The following is a 23,222-nucleotide window of genomic DNA, read 5'->3' as shown; positions in this document are numbered from 1 at the left end:
CGAATAAATAATGACTTTGCCATTCGACTTTATCATAGAAATAATATGAACAAACTAAAATAATAAAGTGAAATTGTAGTAGTTCTTATATTTGAATATTATAATGAATTCTTATTGAAAGGTGGGTAAATATTGTTTGAGGGGTTCAGTTGGAGTATGAATCTGTGTTTGAATCATATTTGAAGTGTGGCAATTTGGGAGGTTTGGTTATTGTTTTTGCTTGGAGAGTACCATTTAATCTTGATGATCAAATTTTAAACTTAAAAAATGTCTAAGCATTTCCAATAAAATGTGTATTGATATCTATGTGGTATACAAATAAATAGTGTTAATAATCGAGTGTCATGGCTTATTAATATCTAATGTATTAATAGCCAATTTATAAAATTAATCTTAAATAGTATTGTCCAAAAAGATTATTAATTAATTACATATTTACGTAATTTTTTTAAAAATTGACATATTTTAAAGAAAATTTACAATGTCTAATGTGTATATGTCATGTTAACTTGACATTCATTTATATATTACTATTAGAGATAATTTTTTTTTAAATAATATCTATATTTACTTATGTGACATGTTAATTTTCATTTTTCATATTTGTATTGGCAATACTCTTACAATCACTCCTCTTGTGATTGGAGTTACTGAATGTTTTTTTAGATCCATATTTATGGTATAAAATTTTATCAAGTTAAGATTTTCTAAACGATAATGTTTTGCGTACTAAATTGTTTATAAATTGTGCAGAAAAAATAAGATGACATTATTTTATTGAATTACATTTCATGTCTCATTTATCTTTTAAATGTTCATTTACTAATATTTAGTTTATGTTAATTTTTTTAACCATATAAACATTTTTTATTTAATTGAATCAAAATTTCGTCTTTAATAAAAGATGAATTGTGTATGTATCTATAGAGTTATGGATAATATTCTTGACACTATAGTTTGTGTAATATATCATGAATAAATTATGTATTATTATTTTATTAGTTAAAAAATTAATATAAATAAATATGAATGAGTGAAAATACAAATCAATAAATAATAGCATATTAGTAATTGAATTTTAAAGGATTAATTTATTTTGTTTAAACTAGAGCTATTTCTTTCTCTGTGACTTGTAATAGCTGAGAGGCCACACCGTACAGAAGAGGCTGAAAGAGAATACTTTATCAAATTTCTCGAATTAGAGAATCCATCGGAAAGAAATTATAATAATAGTAATACAAGATAAATCCGAAAAGAGGAGGTTGAAAAATTATTACGCTACCAAATTTCTAGAATATATAACATAATCCATCTGATAAAAAAAGAAAAGAAAAAAAAAGAATAAGAGAATAAATCCAAAAAGAGAAAAAGACAAAGAATGTAAAGAGAATAAAAAAAATAAAGGCATGGGAGCTTGATTTGATAGGAGGATGGGAAATTCCTTTTCGTAGTTTAATGGGAACTTTATTAAGGAAGTTTTGCATCAACAACAAGCATAAGATTTGGTATCTAATTCTAATAGTTATCATTATTTTTATGGTGTTATTCATTGTTTTTGTCCATTTAAAAAATTTGGTTGTAAAAAGCTTTGCTATATTCGACAAATTAATAGTTTTATTAGTTTGTGAAAAATTCTCTTTAATGATTCTGTATAAGATTCTTATCAACTAAAAGGTATAGAAGTTGTGAAGGAGATTTTTGTATTGTAGACGCTCGATTAGACCATTTGAGCTAATATTTTATTTATTTTTATCAATTTTTATTAAAATGAAAAATATTATTCAGCATCTTTTTATTTTTTATTTTTGGTTGTCTCTCAGATTTCCTTATCTTCACCTCCATCTTCTTACTCCAACGCCATTAACGCCATTGATTTTTCTGTCTTCTTTGTTTTTTTCCTTCCTTGAAATAACCTTCAATAATGCATGCATTCACTTTTAGCTCTCAGGTGTTCCCAAATAATTATGAAATTTGGGTTGAAGAGAATCCAAAATCTATCAAATTTTATTAGAATGCAACAATTCCAAAATTTGGAATTTTTTTTTTTTTTTTTTGGGAGCAATCACTTCTCAAATTTTGGAAAATATTTTTAAAGAGGCTTAATACCACATTCTAAAAATAGCCAACTGGCCATTGGAAACACATTAAGAAAACACAGCAGGTTTATCAGTTCTAGATTTTTTTATATAAAAAACCCACAAATTTTCTTAAACAAAGGCTACTTTTATTTTGGGTCGATACGTCATTTTAATTTTGGAAACCAATTTTGGAAGTTCGAATATTTGGTTTTTCCACAGCTATGGAATTTTTTGGGAAAATATGAACCAAAACTCAGTATGGGGTAATTTCTATTGCCTTGGTATAATGTGTCTTCTCTTGTTCTCATGTTCGTCTTCCCTTCAGTTCATCTTTTTGTTATTCTAAAAAGGTTACACATAATCTTTCTATTATATTCCGTTCAACCACCCATTGAAGAGTAATTTTCAAAAGCACTGTTTATATAGACAGTGTGCCGTATCATCATTAAAAATTTCCCAATTCCATGCCAGATAAGAACGATTAAAGATACTTTTAGCATTTATAATTGCTGTCACTTTGCCTGTTTGACACTGTGATTCTATAAATGAGATCAGAAAGTACAAAAACAAAAAAGTAAATAGTCTCTAGAAAAAAGTGTTCTGTAATTACCTTTTCACATTGAAAAAAAAAAAAAAAAAAAAAAAAACCTCCATTTCACATGTATCGAATAAAAATATGATTTTTTTACCCAAAAAAAGAATAAAAATATGATCAGATTAGGGGTATAAATATAGTTGCATTTTCAGAGATCCGGAAAATTGGAAACTCCTCTCTGGTATATATTAGTGATTCATTAGACAATTGTCTACAAAAGGAAACCATTCTTCTTCCACTCCCAAGCTAGCTGCTCCATTTCAAGCAATTTAAAATGGTAAATTATGGTGATGATCAGAAGCACATAACCCGTGTTCTATTTTGTGGTTCACATTTTCCTTCTTCTCAAAATTATACAAGAGAGTATTTGAAAGACTATCCATTTATCCAGGTATTAAATTTTTTATTTTTATTTTTTGGTAACTTTGTTTGCTATTTAGTAGAAATTCCTTCTCTAATTTATTTTTTCTCATCTAATTGCGTGGAAAACTGATTACATTTTTATGGACTTAAATTGAATAAACGTGTTGCCTATATATAGATATTTGGTAGTGCCATAAATACCAAATTGACTAAACATCAAGCTATCCCGCTTTTAAAATGATATAAAATCAATTTTATGTATTTTAAAGTAAATAAAAAAGTTAATTTTTTGTGTGAGAATACATTATATATGCGCACATATAGTCAAGTTTATATGATAATAACCTTTATTTTTCAACTTGAAAATAAATAAATTTGATTATTTAGATACACACACATACACGTGTATATAGTCAAGTTTAGGTAAGGATAACCTTTATTTTTTAACAGTAAATCTTATTATGTACAAAAAAAAAGCACACATACAAAAAAAAAAAAAAAAAAAGAAGAAAAAAGAAAGGGTCCTAACATCAAGACGGTCTCCAATATATATATGTATATAATATATCTGTATATAATGTTTCTAACAATTTGATCAATGATCAACCCTTTCGAATGCCTATAATTTTTGTTATATGGTCTAAGCACGTATGTTCCACTAACCTTAATAACTTCAAATTTTATTATTCTAAATGACATATATATAACTCTTTTTCCTTTTTTTTTTTAATGGAAAAAAAGTCTTTTTCCTTGGGTGCTAGTTAGATCGTTAATTAACACATAACTTCCTTAAAATTTGAACATGTTTAATTTAATTAATTAATTAACATTGTAGGTTGATGATGTTCCACTTGAAGATGTACCTGATGTCATTGGAAACTACCAAATCTGTGTAGTGAAAAGCATGAAGCTTGATTCAGTTATTATCTCTCGTGCAAAAAATATGAAGTTGTTAATGCAGTTTGGTGTTGGTGTGGAAGGTAATTTTGTTTTTTATTTTTTTCCCCATTGAAAAAAGGTAATTTAGTTTTCATGACGTCAATTTATAATCATTTAATGACATCAAGTTTTCTGGTGTTTTATATGGATGTTTATTTCTATTTCTGTTTTAACTTAATATTGATTATATTACTATCAAACTATTACATATATCGCTTTAAAATTGCAAACACTCTTTCATGTTGCCATTCAAACTGTTGTTTTTTTGTTTTTTGTTTTTTTTTTCAGTTGGTGTAATTCAATTATTCAATTTTCTTATATGAATATTTTTTCAAATTAGTCATATACTTATACACACAGCATAAATAAATAAATAAAGATAAAAACAGTCCGTAAACAAATTAATTTATATATACACTAGCTGCATCCCGTATTAATTTCCATCAAATTCATACTCCATATCCTATCCAAAAAATAATAATTCATACGCAAAAAATATATTATTTTAAGGACTAAATTGATAGGAAAACAATTGTTAATACATATAATATGAGAATATATGTTTTTGTATTTCGGTGGAGAACATGAAAAATATAAAATAACATAAATCATTTAATATTGAAGGAATTGATATTGATGCTGCGACCAAAAGTGAAATCAAAGTGGCTAGAATTCCTAGTGATGCAACAGGAAATGCAGCTTCATGTGCAGAAATGGCTATATATTTGATACTAGGCCTTCTCCGAAAGCAAGTATGTTTTTTTGAATCTTTAATTTTAATTAATATAGGTGGTAAATAATATATACCTTTATGATTTCTCAATTTCTAATTTAATATTTCAACATTTTAATCTCATGAGAAAATTCATATAATTTCCTAAGTTTTATATTTAAAAGTCTGCTTCAACAGTTGCTCTATAGCAAAGTATCATTTTCAAAATGTCTTAAATTGCAGAAAGAGCTAAAAACTTCTGTAAAGCGGAGAATGCTTGGAGAGCCAACTGGTGAAACACTGCTTGGAAAAACAGTGAGTATATTTACTTTTTTTTTTTTTTTTTCTTTTAATTCTTTGGTACTGATTATCTCCCAACAATGCAATACTATTGTGCATCTTCCCTTTCGGGTATTCCATATCTAGATTATAAAGTAATTTTTGTACATTAAAAAGGTGCTCTAGAAATTTATTTTTGATATGATTGAGAAACAAAAATTGAAAGGAAAACTATACCGAACAAAATTTAAAAGGTTAACATGGATTTGAAACATTCTAGCAGGAGCCTCTAAATCCAATTCCTTTTAGCGTCTCAGATTATTTATTTCACATTTACCCTTTAGCATGAAACCCTCTACAAGCAAATTTTGTAGCTAAGTTGTTTTAGCTTAAAAAAAAAAAAAAAAAAAAACTTTTATTTGCTAAAGCAATGGGTTGTAGCTTAAACCACTTGTAGTGCCTTCTTCAAAACTTCTGTTCTCGTTCTCACTCACGGTGATTGGACATTCTTTTCTGCAACTTAGCCATCCCGAGATGAATTAATTAATACTGGAGGTTTTTTGTTGATCAATTCGAATTAAGCAATAAGATTTTTTTTTTTTTTTTTAAATACATGATACAAATCTCATGATAGGGAAATCTATTGTTACATAAATTTGATTTGATTCAAATTACAGATGTCAAGATGCTTTCCAAAATTATCCATCAGGACCTTCAGACAGCTCCGATTAGTGAAACCCTATCGAACGGAAAACATACTCAAAAAATGCATCCACCTTATTCTCTCTCTTACTACAAAATTTTCACAAAATTGCAGCACTCCATATATATAATGACAACATAAATAATAAATAATTAAACAAAAGAGTAGCCTAAGTATATAATTATTATCAGAGCATACTAATATTATTTGAATTATGATTATTACAAATACATGAGAAAGATAATAATAATAATGATAATAACGGGATGAGGAAAAGGAAAGCTACATAGTATAGTTGAAAAAGAAATGCAAACGGACGGTTTGCACAACACGTACAGTCGATCCACTGTCTACCTGGACCTAGGAAAATGGATTTGGAAAATAAAAAAAACTAATGAGATGCTAATCATCTTAGTGAGTGGTATCTATCTAATATTAACATTAGTACTAATAATAATAATAATAATAATAATAATTAATAAAAAATAATGATAAAGAATTAATAATAGTAATAATATTGATAATAATAATAATAGTGATAATTTAAGAAAATAGAATAAATATAGAAAATGATTTTTCTCTCAAAACTCTCACTAATCTACTTAAATTGAAAAGTTTTTCTATTTAAAATTATTTTAATGAAACTCATAATTTTGTATCCCCAAATATTTAAATATAATTTTAGAAAATAAAACAAAATAAAATAAAATAATATGAGACAAAATATTATTTAAATAAATATCCCAAAAAATATTCTTTTAAATAAATAAGTAAAATTAAAATGAAAATAATATAATAGATATTATACTTAAAACAATTAAATAAATTAATATATGATTGATTAAACACTTAAAACCACAAATTGAATAAATCCATTAAAAACATTTAAGAGCAGGCAGAAGACTAGGTGTATACCTTATGCACAACACTATATATTGAGTGATGTTAGATGGATATTTGGCATTGTAAACACTACCCAATGATAGAGAGGGAGAAGAGAACCTACAATCGATTATCATATGTCCCATAGGTGCCTATGCTAATAAATTGCCATCCTACGGTTAAAGGAATAGCGGCTAATGTTTACATTATAAAATACTTGCTCATCTTTTCACACCAGAGCTCTCATAAGATGACTAAATGTATCCGCATGCTAATTAATAATAACAACGGTATAGAATATTAGTACTGTATAATGTATCTAAAAACATGAAACCAATAATAATCATAAAATATTATTTCCAACAAAATCATAAAATCCCATAAATCCACTTGATAAATCGTACTGGGAAATTATTATACACACCCGAACCAAATAATTTAAGACATACCTTAATTTATCATCTAGTTTCTAAAATCATAAACATAAAACATAAATAAATAAATAAAATAATTATAACAAATTATATTTAAACATAGAGAATCCCACGGAAACCATAAATTAAGTCAATAACTAAAAATCATGTAAGAATATGACAAATACATTTACATAAAAATCACATAAAAACACTTTGACAAATTTTGTTCAACCGATACCATAATAAATCCAATATTTATTATTATAAAATAAACAACATATATTAATAATTCATTAACCCCAAATATAATTTGAAAAGATATACATCTCACTTAAAAATAGGAATTACTCCAAATCCTCTATGGAAATCTGTTTCACGGTTCACACGAATGTCTAAAATATCATAAAAATAACAATACATAGTAAAAATATTGATTTTTTTATTGATACTTTACATACAACTAACCAAGGGGAATCACATAAACTTTAGCCTAAACTGAAAATCTATATCAAAATAAAGCTTGAAGTATGGGGATAATAAATACAGTCTTACCTCTCAGAGAATTAACTGGTGGTGGTCGGAATTTGGCCTTAAAGTTTTGGCCAACTCTTGATCTCTTTATATCTCTCAATCCAACTCATATTGAGTTGAAAGGAACATAGAGATTGGTTCAAAGGGTTCAAAATTGGTGGAAAAGGGTGTCCATTTGGCCAAAAACTCGTCAGAAATCGATGAACAAAGCTGCTACAATCCGCTAGAGACATTGTTCCGATATCAGTGTGTCCCGATTTGTTCACCATGAAATTTTATAGCTTGGCCAGAAATGGAATGGGTAAGGTGATGGTATGGTTGATGACCAAAGAAAATGTTGAAAATGGGTTGATTAGGTCGGAAATAAGGCTCCTATGACCCATTAAAAATCCTTCAGATCCTAGCGTATCATCGACAATCTAGCCATGAAGTTTCGTAAGCTGGTGCTTTGCCAATTGTGCTTTCTGATGGTAGGGGCCGTGAGAAGATCGACGGCTAGAGGTGGGTGTTTCAAGGTGGAAATCGGAGGCTGCTTTCACTCTTTCTCCCCCCTCTCTCTCTCTCTCCTTCTTTAATTGGTCTAAAAGTGGCCAATAAAAAGCCAACAAATGGACCCTTTCTTACCTACAAGATAGTTGATATGTGGCAAGTGTGGCTGATACTTTTAAATCTCCATTTTTCACTTTTTTTTTTAATAAAACTACATGGTAAAACCTATATCAGAAAAATAATTGTAACTTTATAAAGCCATAAATTTTCAACTATAACTTCAAATTATAGTTATTATTAGTCTACGGACTCATATCAATAAGCACTACACGATGTATACAAGTCAAAGCCATAATTTGTAAAAATAAAAAGTCAACTCAGAAATCCACACATGTTAAATGGCCAAACTTAGTTAAACTCAGTAAAATTTAATCAAATTTGAAAGAATTTCTGATATAATTTAGTGCAGGTTGTTACAATAATGATCACCCATTGTTATAATTCTGATTGTTATGGTCTTTTGGTCTATATATTAAAGGCTTTATAATTCTCAAATTCAATTTGATTTATTAAAAATCAAATCTATAAGGGATGCAAGTATTTGGAAAAACTAAACTATTATTGATGAGAAAAACTAGAGATTAAATATAGAGAATATAAGTAAGATGACAATTTAGGTAATGACACTATAACACGATTTGAAAATAACACGAAATTAGAGGGTTTGAATTCATTATAAATGTGTTCGGATTTAATTCAGATTAACCCGTTTAACATGGTTATTAAACTTTTCAATTTCAGGTTGACCCATATAACTTGAAATTGATCCGAATTAACCCGTTTAACTGAACATGTCAAATAATGTGTCAAGCTAACCTAACAAGATTATAACCCATTTGAATTATAACTTTAATATATTAAATTTACCATTAATAAAATTTTAACTAATACTTTTTTATTACTAAATTACAATCTTATTTAAAGTCGTATTATTAATTTAAAAAATAAAGAATAAAAATTATTAAAATAATATTTTTTACTTAAATATAATATGTTTAATAAATGTATGGATTTATAGATATCAAAAAATAAAAATTAATATGCTTAAGAGTATTGGAGAAGTAGAAAATTAAAAATATGATTATTAATAAAGTTTTTTTATTTTATTTTATTTTTATTGAAGTAGTATTAGATTTATTATGTATGTATAAATATATATATATATATTTATATATTTATATATGGTTTTATATATAAATATATATATATATCTTTAATTTAGGATTAATTAATGACAAAATTATCTTTATTTTATATGAAATAACTAATTTAAATAAGTTAATTTATTCAATTAGGTAGATTGCATGTAAATAAGTCAATTTCACATAATGGATCAATTTTGCATAAATAGGTCAAGTTCGTGTAAACGGATTAATTTTATATAAATGGGTCAAGTTCGTGTAAACAAATGAATTTTGTATAAATGGGTCTTCTTAATCCAAATCGATCCATTTAATAAACGGGTTATATGGGTCATGTCAATTTACTTGTTTATTAAATGGATCATGTTCAAGTTAAGGGTTTTGGACATGATTAATAAATAGGATCGTGTTCGGGTTGAAGAATTTATGCATGATTAAGAAACGGGTTGACCTGAACATGATTCATTGACATAGATTGCCACCCCTAAATATAAGTTGCTATTAGAAAAGATAAGTATGCTAACTTAACTACCCGCTATATACAATCTTAAAATACAAATACAAAAATGTATGAGATAAAAATAAATACAATAACTACAATTATTATTACGATATTCTATCTCAGCCCCTTAAGATTTGGGTGCTATCTATCATATTAATGTTGGACTGTAATGATTGAAGGAGTTAATAAGGGCTTGGTAAGTGCATCAGCAAGCTAATCATCACTAGACATAGGGGACACTCAAATGGAGCCTTTTGAAATTTGGTCCATGGCAAAATGAAAGTAAATCTAAATATGACTCATTTCGAAGTGGATCTTTGGGTTTGAGCACACATATGATGTGCCAAGATTGTCACAGCTAATAGTTAGGGTGGTGGTGGATAAAACCCATAGTTTTTAAGATGGGAGAGCAATCAACATAGTTCAAAGGTTGTGTGTGCCATAACTTTAGAGCTCCATATGGACCACAACGTTAGAGCTCCATATGGAAGACCTTGGCACTGATTTTGTTTCTTAAGGACCAAGAAATCGATTACTACTTAAGAAAACAATATATATAATGGTAGAAATGCAATCATCCTTGTTATCTACTCAATTGGCACCCAAGAATGAATGAAACACAAAAGGATAACTGTGTTTAGGGAGAGATAAAGAGAACCCATGCCTTTTAAATATCAATGCAAGCATTTGATTGCAGCTAGTGAATGTTAATTGGGTGGTGCATGAATTGGGATAACTTGTTTACTATAAATGCAATGTCACACTTGATTAGAGAGAGTTATTGAAGACTGCCTACAATTTGATAGTGTTAAGTGGCGAATGATAATTGCTTGCTATTCAATGGAAGGAGAGAAGAAGTGGACGACATTGATGTGTTCACCTTTTTTGCATCTATCATATGCGTATTTTTATTTTTGGATAAAAATATCCCTATTGAAGTTGAAGTTGTAATAACTTCGACTTTGAGAAAATAATTCACCTCTCTTAGGTCTTCATTGAGAAATAGTTTGATAAGAATTTAACAAATTGATCCAAGAAAGAAGTATTGTTTCTTGTGAGAACTATATCATCAACATAGAGAAAGAGATATAGAACATATTTGCCTTCTATAGGGATGAAAAGAGATGAATTTATATGAGAATTTTTGAACCCATTAAAGATGAAGAATGTTCTAAGTTCATTAAACCATTCCCTGAGAGCCTATTTGAAACTATATATCACTTTTTTTTTTCAATTTACCAACATAAGTAGGGTTGTTACTTTTGACAAAATCAATGGGATGGACCATGAAAACCTCTCCAAGCAGAGTTAGTGAGTTGTGTAATAGGCTACTGTTCACACTATTTGGGGGCCGGTTGAGTCATCTTACAGGGTGCCATGTAGAAATACATTATTGATGTTCTTTTGACATAAAGACTAATTATTTAAAAGGCAAGACATAGAAAATACTTTGATTGTAACTAGTTTTACTTAAGGATTGAAAGTATCAACATAGTCAATTCCAAGCCTCTAATTGAAGCCCTTTGCAGCCAAATGCTCTTTATAGTGATATATTGATTTATCTGTATCTTGCTTAATTCAAAATACCCATTGCAACTAGTACCATTTTGCTTAGAGTTGGTTGGAACTAATTTCCAAGTATTGTTTCAAACTAATGCAGTGATCTTTGTTGTCATCTCGTGTGCCATTTAAGGATTTTTAGGGCTTAGGTTCACTAGTAACACCTTTGAGATAGCAAAGAAGTCAGTGAGAAATTTATGTTTATAAATTTATTCAATGTGAGTATGCATTAGTATGCATACAAAATGGATCAGAGCGACTTGTAGGTTGAGGTTGGAGGCTTGAAACTAATGAAAGAAAAGCACGCACAGATAAGCCACTAACTCATGTTTCCTTGTCTTGGCCGAGACATGAATGACTAGAAATGTGCATGGGAGTTGTTGGATATAAGGAGTTGGTATTTCATGATAAACAAGACCGAAGATGACATAAATTATGGAGATTATATGGGTCGTGTGAGCAGAAGAGAAAGGAGGCAATTTGGATTAGGTATTGTCAAAAGGAAGATAAGAATGATAAAGTCCAAGTTAGGGTTCTGAAGAGGTGTTGTGTATATGTTTATTATGTGTGATAAGAGTTTCAAAAGGAAAGTTATTTTCAACAAAAATAGCATGTCTTGATTTATATATTTTTTCTTCTACTAGATCAAAACAAACAAAGCCATTTTGTGACGTGAGAAGACTTAAAATTAAAACACAGTTTGGATTGAGACTCTAATTTATATCTTGTATATGATTTTAACCATATATAACAAAGGCACCTATAGATTTTAAGGGAGTTTTAGTTTAGAGATTTTTAAAAGAAGACTTCAGATGGGGTGATTTGTTATTTAAGGTAGAAGTAACTAACCACTTAATTAGATATGTGGCATTAATCCATAATTGTTGTGGCAAGCTAGCTAGAGACAATAGTACAAATCTAGTTTTATGGATTTGCTTGTGTTGCTTTTTCAGCACAGCTGTGTTGAAATGATTAATTACATTATTTCAGAAAAAGGTTTTAAGTTTGAATAACTCTCCACCATTATTAAAGTAGAAAGAAATAATTGGAAGCTACAAAAAATTTTCATCCACTGTTATAAAATTAATAAAAATTGTAGCTACATAAGAATTATTATTAATCAAAAGCATCTAGGTATATTTTTCAAAAAGGTCCATAAAAATTTCATTAAAATTAAAACCATCATAAGAAGTTATAGAAGTAATGACAGGACCTGCCTTGGGAACCTTCCTAGGATCTCCCATATGGTTCCACCAAGTGAGATCCCACCAGACAATTCTTAGAGAATATTCAATAGAACCCCACTTAAAGAGTGGACAAACGAACACATGCATATAAAATAATACCTCAACATATAAATAAAACCTATAACAGCATATATATCCACAAGTATGGTCCATAACTACGACCGTCATACTACAGGTCATAACTATACATATGTAATATGGTCTTTACTGTGTCCAATATTTAGATCAGAGCATTCTATGAGTATTTGCAAAGTTTAGAAATACAAATAAATAATAAATAAGTTCAAAAAGATAAGGATAAATAAGGAAAGATAGATATTGCTACTACCGTAGAAAGAATGAAGTGACAAGCGGTGCGATAGGTAGATCGTCAACTAACTATCTGAACCTAGGGGAATGAATTTAAAACAAATAAAATGTGAGATAGAGAAATCTTAGTGGGTGATATAGTATAATAAGAAAACAATACTCTATTTCTGTAAAACTTTCTTTCAAGACCTTTCGTTCCAAACCTTTGAAAACAATACTCTATTTCTGTAAAACTTTCTTTCAAGACCTCTCGTTCCATTCTTTAAAGGTTCCCTATTTAAAAAATCATTTTACAAAACCCAAACTTGTACCCTAATTCAATATCATAAACCGATGCTCAAAATGTATAAAGTGAATGATCATTATAATATTATAAATGTCTTAATCAAGATATAAATATTGAGCATAATATATTATAAACATAATTTTACAAATAATTATGAAAGTGCAGTAATAACTATAATATTGGAAAACCAACAATATACTAAGAACATATACAATATACCATACGATATACCAAACAATAAACCATGAGATATACCTACCTTACGACCCTTAATGTACTAAAAGTATTGTGGAAATAGTAAGATGTTGGGATGTATCCAACATCATGGCCCATGGCAATAATAGACCATTGGGATGAACCCAATCTCACGGCCTGTGGCAATAATAAAAAGTTAGAATGAACCCCACCTCATGGTACCGTGCAAATCCGCGTTTTATAATATAATACTGATCCGAAACACTGGTACTATATGGAACATCAATTAAAAATAAACAACACAGTATCTGTAAAATAATCTTAGGAGATCATATTTTTTCAAACAATACTGTATCATATGTCATAATTTAATATTCAAACTCAACCGCTTATTTACATATTTCAAAATTTTCAAATCATAATTTCATGCTAAAACTAGAAATACCACAATGAAATATATGTCACCATAAACCAATTTTAAGCACATAAAATTGTAAAATACTTGAACATGCTTAAAATCATATAATTTTCAATTTGTTTTCTCAAATCAATTATTTTCCAAAATGATTTAAAACCTCAATTCAAATACCAAGACATTTAAATACCAGAAGTCCATTTATAAACTCATTAGAATTGGAAACCATTTAAAATATAGTCAAAAGTCACGTAAAATGATAACACATATATATATGAAAGTCGATATTTATATATGCATAAAACAAACATTTCAATCAAATAGTATATACATAAAATATTCAAACCATATATATATATATATTATACGATATACCTAAAATATTTCAAAATGATATAGCCACTTATAGTACTGTAGATGTTAACTCTTGCTACCCTGTAGGACCGCCTATAAACTCAACATGAGTGTTTGTAACATAATAAAAATATTTCTCAGACTTCAACAACTAAACCAAAGTATATTCGTGTACACCAAAGGTCTTAAAATGATTTGTACAATTATAAAATCTCATAAATTATACACTGATCGATCCAATTATACTATGTACCCTTAGGATCCGATATCCAAAATTGGGGCTTTTCACCTAAAGGCTAATATTTCAAAATTGAACCTTCTAATGGGTTCTAATAGTATCTAATTTCACTAATCTAACTTCAATTTTGTCCAAACAGAGTCCGAATTTATCCGCTATTTAACTAATTGACCTAAAAATAGAAAAATTATTAAACAATGTCCAAAATTCATAAATTGTATATCAATGGAAAGCCCAAGAGACAAGGAATAAAATGGTATGCTCAAATCGGTCCAACGATGACTCTGGTGGCTAGAAAATATGATGTAAATCTCAGACAAAATCCTTGTTGATGCATCTCTCAAACAGTGAGGAGTCTAGGAAAATGGACCATGAAAATGAGTTCAGACGGTCCAAAAAAAAGAGGAAAAAGTGTATGGATTGGCCTGGAATGGTTGAAAAATGCCAAACGACCGCTGCCGGCTTCAAACAGCCAATCCTGGCAAGCTATCTAGAAGTTTGGCCTGAAATTTAGCCGGCGAGGTCATCTAGACGTGGGTAGTATCGGTGGCTGGTGCGTGCATCAAGATGGTGGTCGGATTTGGACAAAATGGAGATGACCTGGTTGGATGTAAAACGGGTTCGAAACAACCATGTTCGGATCCTTGGGCCTGGAGAGAAATTTCTCGGTTTGGGGGACAAAATGGATTAGTCTCCCATTTGACATGCTTCCCAAGGCTTATATAGAGCCTTGGGTCATTAATAGATAAAAACTTGGGACTAGTTTGGACACTGATATAAAACTGATGCTTAAAACTTCTTAGAACCATAATTTTTTATTTGTAACTCAGAATTTGGCGTGTCGTCAGTCTATGAACTCATATCGATGAGGTCTACACAATAACATAATAATCAAACCAAAAATCTTAACCATAAAAAAATTCATCCTTGGACCCATATACTATCTACTTAGTCAAACCTAGTCAAACTGATAGAATAGGGGTATTTTGGTACGGGTTATTACAAGTAAGGCTACAAACATTATAATAGACAAGCTATAACGATTGAAAACTAAATAAAGATGAACTATCAAATGGAAGCCTATGGGATTTACAACACCGATATGAATTACAATTAAATATATTAGTGGAGGGCACTTGGAGAGAATAATGGGGAAACAAGTTGATGAAGAATTTTATCTGAGGGGTGACAAAGTCGTTGATGCTATTCTTGAAGAGTTGTTTTGAAACTAGAGAAGGTAGTTGGTGATAAAGAAAAAAGGATTTACATGAATTGCCCATTCATAAGTCCCACTGTTAAAAGGTTCATTAAGTAGCACTAAACCTGTCTGTAGATTCTTTATAAGAAAGCAGTGGGGCAAACATTCAACCAATGTATTGTTGGTTTGAAAAAATTTAGAAGCTGCTAATAAATATCTTTTCATTTGAGGAACACATAAGACATAAGTTAATTTAAAGAATGAGAAGGAGTGACAAGGTTAATGGTACCAATGTGGGATATGGGTAGCTTATTACTATTGCCCATCGCTATTTTATCGGGCCTATCATGCTCTAAATGCATGGAAAGATAATCAAGATCGGTTTCCATATGGTGTGAAGCATCTGAATCTACAAACCAATGAAAGGTATTTGATTGGGCCTATGGAATTGGTCCAAGAATAGAGTTGAAGTGAAAAGTGTGAGGAGTGGAGCCCTTAAAACTGATGATTGCTATTGTGGAGTATAAACCCAATGTTGACATAACAAAGGACAAAATCTTCTAAAGTGTCCTTGAATTGAACACAATTGGAAATGTCCTTTATAATTGCTTGATGGATTGAAGTAGTGGTTTCGTTGATTGGTTATGTTGGTAGGCAGTGGAGCAACAAAACGACAAGCTGAAGTCAAGTCAGAATGAGGTTATTGATTTTTTGAAAAGCTACCTTTTATTTAAAGAAAAATTGGACAAACTATTTGCAACTAGGCGGTGATAACAGGTCCATTTGGCTGTGGTTCATTTCTGTTATTGTAATTGGCCTATTTTACAAGTTTTTCATAGATCTCTACAAAAGAAATTAGCATGTCCCTAGTTCAAAACACATATGAAATGTTTTTGAAATCATTCGAAAGACCATTGATGATGAAAAGAGGATTATCAATGAGTGCAAGTTCGTTTGCTGTGCTTTTGAGATAATTTAGCCTTGAGAGCGAGTAACTCTCTCACAAAGTTACCGCACCTTGGGACAAGACGATTTGGTAAAAGTGAGTGCCAAGTTTTCCCAAGTTTCTCATGATGTTTCAGCTAAAGGGATAAAGCAATGACAATCCCTTGATAAAGATGCAAGGATTGCACTAAGGAGGAGAAAATATTGGCGAATCCAAAAGGTATAATCTGGATTTGGAAATTTTTCTTTCTCAGATAAGATAGGTGATGAACATAGAAAGGTACCATCAGTGAAGCCATATAAGTCATATCCAACAAGTAACGCATCGAACTGCTTTTTCCATGGAAGGTAGGTTGGTTCAGTAGATTAAAATGGTGGTTATGTTGCCACATTGATGACCACTAAGGTAGCAAAAATGGGCTCATTGCTGACATATGAACAAGGAGCAGATGAGGAAACCATTAGAAGAGAAAAATTTGAGAAAAAACTCATTTGACTAATAGATGCTCTGATACCATATAAAGGATGCAAGTTTGGAAAAACTCAACTATTATTGATGAGAAATTAGAGATTAAAGACAGAGTATAAGTTGTTACAAGAGATTAAGTTTGCTTAATTAACTTACTACCTGCTATCACAATATTAATAATACAGATACAAAAACGTATGAGATAAAGATAAATACAAGAACTACTATTGTTGTTACAATCTTCTATCAAAATCTACTTTGACTTGTACAGGTTTTCATTTTGGGATTTGGAAATATTGGTATAGAGTTGGCAAAGCGCTTGAGAGTTTTTGGTGTAAAAATTATTGGTACGAAAAGGAGCTGGACTTCCCATATCAATGGTACCATTTGTAAATCATTTGGTAAAATTAGTAAATATGCCTATCAATGAAGTATTAATCATTGCCAAGTACTTATAATGTATTTCTGTGTAACTAATTTCCAGTTCAAAATGGCGTTAATGAAGATTTGGTTGATGAGAAAGGAGGTCTTGAAGATATTAACAAATTTGCAAGCAAGGCAGACATTGTTGTTTGTTGTTTATCCTTAAACAATGAAACTGTAAGATTTCTTTTCTCAGTTAACAATTTTTCAATTTCCTATTGCAAAAAATATATGACATTCTCATTATTAATTAAGGAATATATAATATTTTTTTATATAATTAAGGAATATACAATATTATGTATATTTGATTTGTGATGAAAAAATTATGATTTTTCAGGTCGGCATTGTCAACAGGTCATTTATATCTTCAATGAAAAAGGTTTAGATTAAATTTTCTGTATATGTTGAACAATTCAAATAATAAAAAGTAATAGTTTTTAGTTATTTTTGGCTATTATAAAATTAATGGCTTTTACTAATTACAGGGTGGGCTATTAGTAAATATAGCCAGAGGTGGTATATTGGAGTATGAATCTGTTTTTGAATACCTGAAATGTGGACACTTGGGAGGGTTGGGTATAGATGTTGCTTGGAGAGAGCCATTTAATCCTGATGATCCAATTTTAAGCTTGAAAAATGTTATAATCACCCCTCATGTGGCTGGAGTTACAGAATATTCTTTTAGATCCATGTCCAAGGTATGCAATATCCATACTACCCTTGTTTGGTAATGTTTAGGGTTTTGATTTTCTGTTTTTCTTTTCTTTAGAAACCAAATGTACAAAAATAATAAATGATTATAATTTATAGTGACAAAAAATAAAAATGTTTATCAAAATTAATCTTATTTTATCAAAAATTTAAACTGTTTTCGATTTGGTATTTCTTTCTTTCTTTTTTCTTTCATTTAAACTTTTGTAGCTAATTCTTTAAGGTCTCATTTGGGAAGTGTCAAAATTGAGAGGCAAAATGATTCTTGGGATTTAGTTTCTTGAGAATTAATTTTTCTCTGGGTTTGTTTAGTAAGTAATAGGAAAGTTAGGATTTATAAGTAATTAAATTTAAGATTGTCTAATAAATTAAAGGCAAATATTTCTTGTAAAAAATTTTCAAAACTATTTTTTTTTAGATTGGATTTTCCTACATATTTTCCTATATTGATGGGAATCTAATTTCCTGTACACACACGTTTCCATCTTATAATAAATATCCAAACAAAAGAAAGTTAAGACTTGTCCAAGTGAATTAAATTCCCACTAACTTTACCTTTATTCAAACATGCCGTAAGTTTTTAGTTAGTTGAGAAACCAAACTATCATTTGAAGCGCAAACAAATTATACACAACTAAGATAAAACCTTGAAAAAAAGTTGAAAATGAAAAACCAAAAATATAAATGAGCATGCTGTTACAGTTTTTTATGATTTCTTTGAAATTTTGAATGAGATTGGATCTATATTTTAAAAGCTAAAATGATTTTTTTGGACAATAAATTTAAAATGATTGACATGTAAAATCATCAGTTTAAAATTATCGTACTGAACTATAAAAAATAAAACGTTCTTTTCACAATTCCAAAAACACTTTATATACTTTCATTTTTTACAAACCACCATTTAAATAATAGAAAATGAAAAAGTATTTTATACAGTATCCCTATTATCCAAATGATTCTACATTCAAAAACTTTTCGATCAAGGCAAAGATACATTTTTTTCATAGAATCCTTTACAACTCAAAACACTGCTCCATGGAAATAGATAGTATCCATGAATTTTTTTTTTCCAATTAAAATGCTTTTTGGTGATAGTCATGAAAACTCCACGAAATTGTTTAGTCGGGAGATTTTGAACATCTTTGAATTATTTGGTTTTAAACTTTTGAACATATTCAAAATTTTATGTCCTACACTAGCAAACATTTTTTAAAAACTTTTTTTTAGTTAATTCGGGTATAAACTTCTAGACAATGTTAAAAATGTTTGGTTGTATACTTATGAAGTCTGAATAGTTTCAAAGTATTTAGTTCTCAACTAGAAAATAAATGATGAAGTTTAGCAGACCATGACCCAAAAATACACAAATATGAGTAATCAAGAAGAATATTGTTCTAATCTCACATTTTTGGTGAACAGAAAAAATAATAATAACTAAAAATAGAAGATAAAACAAATCATTGCAAAATATAAAACAAAACAAATCATTGCAAAATGAAAAAGGAAAAAATAGATTTTCATGTTTTTTCAACTTTCATGATTTATATAATCATTTTGTATATCTTAGTTTATAGTAAAGTGTGAGCTAAATAGAAAGATTTGAGAGGAAGAATGAAAATATATGTAGATTTTATTCAAAAAGGTTCAATTATTAAATGTCTTTAATAATAATTTTAAATAAGATAAAAACATAAATTTATAATGGAACCTACATAAAGTCCATTTAACTGTACAACAAGAAATTTTTGTAAAAAGATTGACTATATGTGTATTATCTAGATGTTATTATTATTTTATGGATAATGTTTATGATTTTGAGCGAATGAATATGTACAGGTAGTTGGTGATGTTGCTATTCAACTGCATGAAGGAACTACTCTGACGGGTATTGAGTTTGTAAATTGATGCTTAAAATGCTAGTGCTATCATGTATTTATTTTAATTTTTGTGATAAGATTGACTTGTATAGAACAAAAGAGAGGCCAACCATGGCCATGATGCTATCATGTATTTGAAATGTCTTCTATGTGGTGAGAATTAATATCCTTTTAAATATTTCATATTATTAGATGATCGTAAAGTTTGGGTGTTATATAAACATATAAGCAAGTATGACCAAAATTGGACTCTAGAGTTGAAGTTGTAGATCCATTTTTAATTTTTACTGTTATCCTTATTTCGCTTGATAAGTATTTTTGGATATAAATGTTTAAAGTGAAATATTGAGAATTTACTTACATTCATTCATCGTGAAGAAAAAGAAGTTTTGAATTTCCGCTGCTCCCATCTGTGCTTTTGGCTTTTGGACGATGCATCTTGGTTCTTAATTAATCCTCGCCTCCCTACTTTTCTCAGCGGGTGTCTTCGCGCTTAAGAAGCATAAGCTTTTCTTTTTCTTTTTTTTTTAAAAAATTTTATATATATATATATATATACATATCTATAATTATAGAAAATAGAAATAAAAATAAAGAAGGCAAAATGGGAAAAATTAGAACAAGAAATTAACTTTCTAGATTTAAAATTAAGAAAATATTTTATGTATATCCCTTTAGTTTTACCATTATTTTATTTAAAAATCATGTTTTTGAAAAATCATCATTTTTTATTATTATTTTTTTCTTTCTAAAGTTATCAAAAGAAACTAATCAGCCAATTTTCATTAAATTTTACTAGTTAGTTTAAACAGTTAAAGACCAAAATTATATTTTTACAATCATATTCAATTACAAAATACAGATTTTAATTTGCTTTTAGCCTTTAACTATTAAAATTAACTGGTAAAATATGACAAAAACTGATTACTTGATTTATTTTCACACACACACACATATATATATATAACTAAATAGAGTTTAATGATAGTTTTCCAAAAGCATAGAATTTAAATAAAATAATAATAAAATTGAAAGGGTGTAAGTGAATTTTGCCCTAAAATTAATTATATAAAAGGAAAGCATTGATTAGGAAGATAGAAGATTTTTTTTTTAAAAAAAAAAAAAGAATAAAATTAAGAAGATAGAAGAATCAAGAGAGAATACATCTACAGGGGAAAAAAAATTAAGTTCTTTATCATCCGAAATATTTTGTTACAAATCATCTTATTTAGCCCTAGGCGCAACATTAAATAATAACACGAAATGTATAAATTCCCATATCTCTCTTCTTCTTCTTTTTTCTTTTTGTGTATGTGTGTGTGTGTGTGTGTGTGTGTGTGTGTGTTTCTTGGACGAAAATATTGTAATTTGTTTAAGGAGAAGAAACTGATATATCCTGATCTAGAAGCTTAAGGGGAAAAAAAATAAATAAATAAATAAATAAATAAATAAAAACCAAACCAAGACAAAACAAAACAAATACAAACCGCAACACGGAGAAAGTTGTCTACTATTAGATATTGCTTAGCAATGTAGTTAACAGCATTATTAAAATTGTAAGTAACAAAAAAGAAATAAAAAATTCCTAAGTGCAATATATATTTTAAGATGATTAAAAAGTGTACGTAAAGGTTATACCATATAATTTTTATTTATCATGTGCAACTTAAATTGAAAACCCACAACTGCGTGCAATTGTCATAGTAAAATATATAAATTTTGTGGGCCTTACAATGTAATTGTTGATTCAATTATATATATATATATATATATATTCAATTGCAAATGATTATTTGCATTTTATATAAGGTTTTTATGGAAAATGCACCTTTTATTTTTATTTTTTTGGGTAAATTTTATTTATACACTTTTAATTTTTAATTGTTTTACTTAAATCTTACAATTTTGAAAATTATCATTAGTCTCTCTTTAATTTTCTATATATATATATATATATATATGTATGTATTATATCAAAACGAGCTCATGTATCAAATTTTGTCAATAATGTCTTATAAGAATTGCTCTGTTTTCACGTTAGTCAAACAGAGGTCATACAATACATATATATATGAATAGTAAACAGCTACGTACTACGTAATACATATGATAAGTATACATAACCATAATTATCCCCTAATCCCTTTATCCTTATCTCTACACAATCTCATATCCTTTAGGATATCTTCACCTTTATCACATAGGTGGCCACACGGGTTGTCATCATCTTTTGGGTGGTTGACATTCTTTGTTATTCTGGCAGTATCTGTTGTGTGAGGTTTATCATCCCCCCTCAAGTTGGCGAGGGGAATTTTATGGACTCCCAACTTGAACCGAAAACGAGTGAAGAGGTCTTTGGACAGAGGCTTTGTAAAAATGTCTGCAATTTGAGATGAGGAGGGAAGATATCGTGTAACCAAGGAACCGTCAGCAACCTTCTCACGCACGAAATGATAATCAAGAGAGATATGTTTGGTTCGGTGGTGAAACACGGGATTAATAGACATATGTAAGGCACTCATATTATCAGAGAACAGCTGGAGGGGCTGAGAGGAGTGAAGACCCAGTTCATGCAGAAGGTAAGAAATCCACGTAAGTTCAGCAGTTGCAGAGGCCATGGCTCTGTATTCTGCTTCAGCGCTTGAACGAGACACTGTTGTCTGCTTCTTGGACGACCAGGAAATGCAGTTGGCACCAAAGAACACACAATAGCCTGACGTGCTCCTTCGGGTGAGAGGACATCCTGCCCAGTCAGCATCCGAACACCCATTTACAGTTCTAGTACTTTGAGCAAGAAATCTTAAACCATACAGCATCGTGCCTTTTAAATAACGAAGTATTCGCTTGACCATCTTGAGATGTAGCATGGTTGGTTTCTGAAAAAATTGACAAACCTGATTGACTGCAAATTGGATGTCAGGCCGAGTAAACGTTAAATATTGAAGCGCTCCAACTAATTGACGGTATGCTGTGGCATCCACGGGATCATCATCAGTGAAGGATGGAGTAACTTTCACAGATAGTGGAGTGGAGATGGGTGTAGCTTCAAGCATGTTTGCTCTTTGAAGAAGATCACGTGTATATTTAGTCTGAGAAAGGAACAAACCACCATCAAACATGTTAACTTCAAGACCGAGGAAATAATGAAGGTTACCGAGGTCTTTCAAGGCGAAAGCTGTGCCCAAACGTTGAATGCATTTGGAGATGATAGCAGAACTGGTTCCTGTGATTAAGACATCATCCACATAGATTAACAAAATAATGAGATGATCAGCAGTTTTGTACACAAACATAGAGG

General features: G+C 29.3%; 1 protein-coding gene across 1 annotated transcript; it reads left to right on the top strand.

Moving 5' to 3' along the window:
- Positions 1-2,708: 2,708 nt before the first annotated feature.
- On the top strand, positions 2,709-20,117 carry LOC107421495 (uncharacterized). The gene is made up of 9 exons (XM_016030744.4): positions 2,709-3,064; positions 3,872-4,016; positions 4,600-4,727; positions 4,931-5,002; positions 17,179-17,287; positions 17,392-17,507; positions 17,671-17,712; positions 17,819-18,031; positions 19,884-20,117. The coding sequence occupies exons 1-9, from the start codon at positions 2,948-2,950 to the stop codon at positions 19,950-19,952; spliced, it is 1,011 nt and encodes a 336-aa protein (XP_015886230.3). The 5' UTR covers positions 2,709-2,947; the 3' UTR covers positions 19,953-20,117.
- Positions 20,118-23,222: the final 3,105 nt, after the last annotated feature.

This window comes from Ziziphus jujuba, chromosome 5 (assembly GCF_031755915.1).
Source record: "Ziziphus jujuba cultivar Dongzao chromosome 5, ASM3175591v1".
Lineage (NCBI taxonomy): Eukaryota > Viridiplantae > Streptophyta > Magnoliopsida > Rosales > Rhamnaceae > Ziziphus > Ziziphus jujuba.
This window is presented reverse-complemented; position numbering and strand designations above follow the sequence as displayed.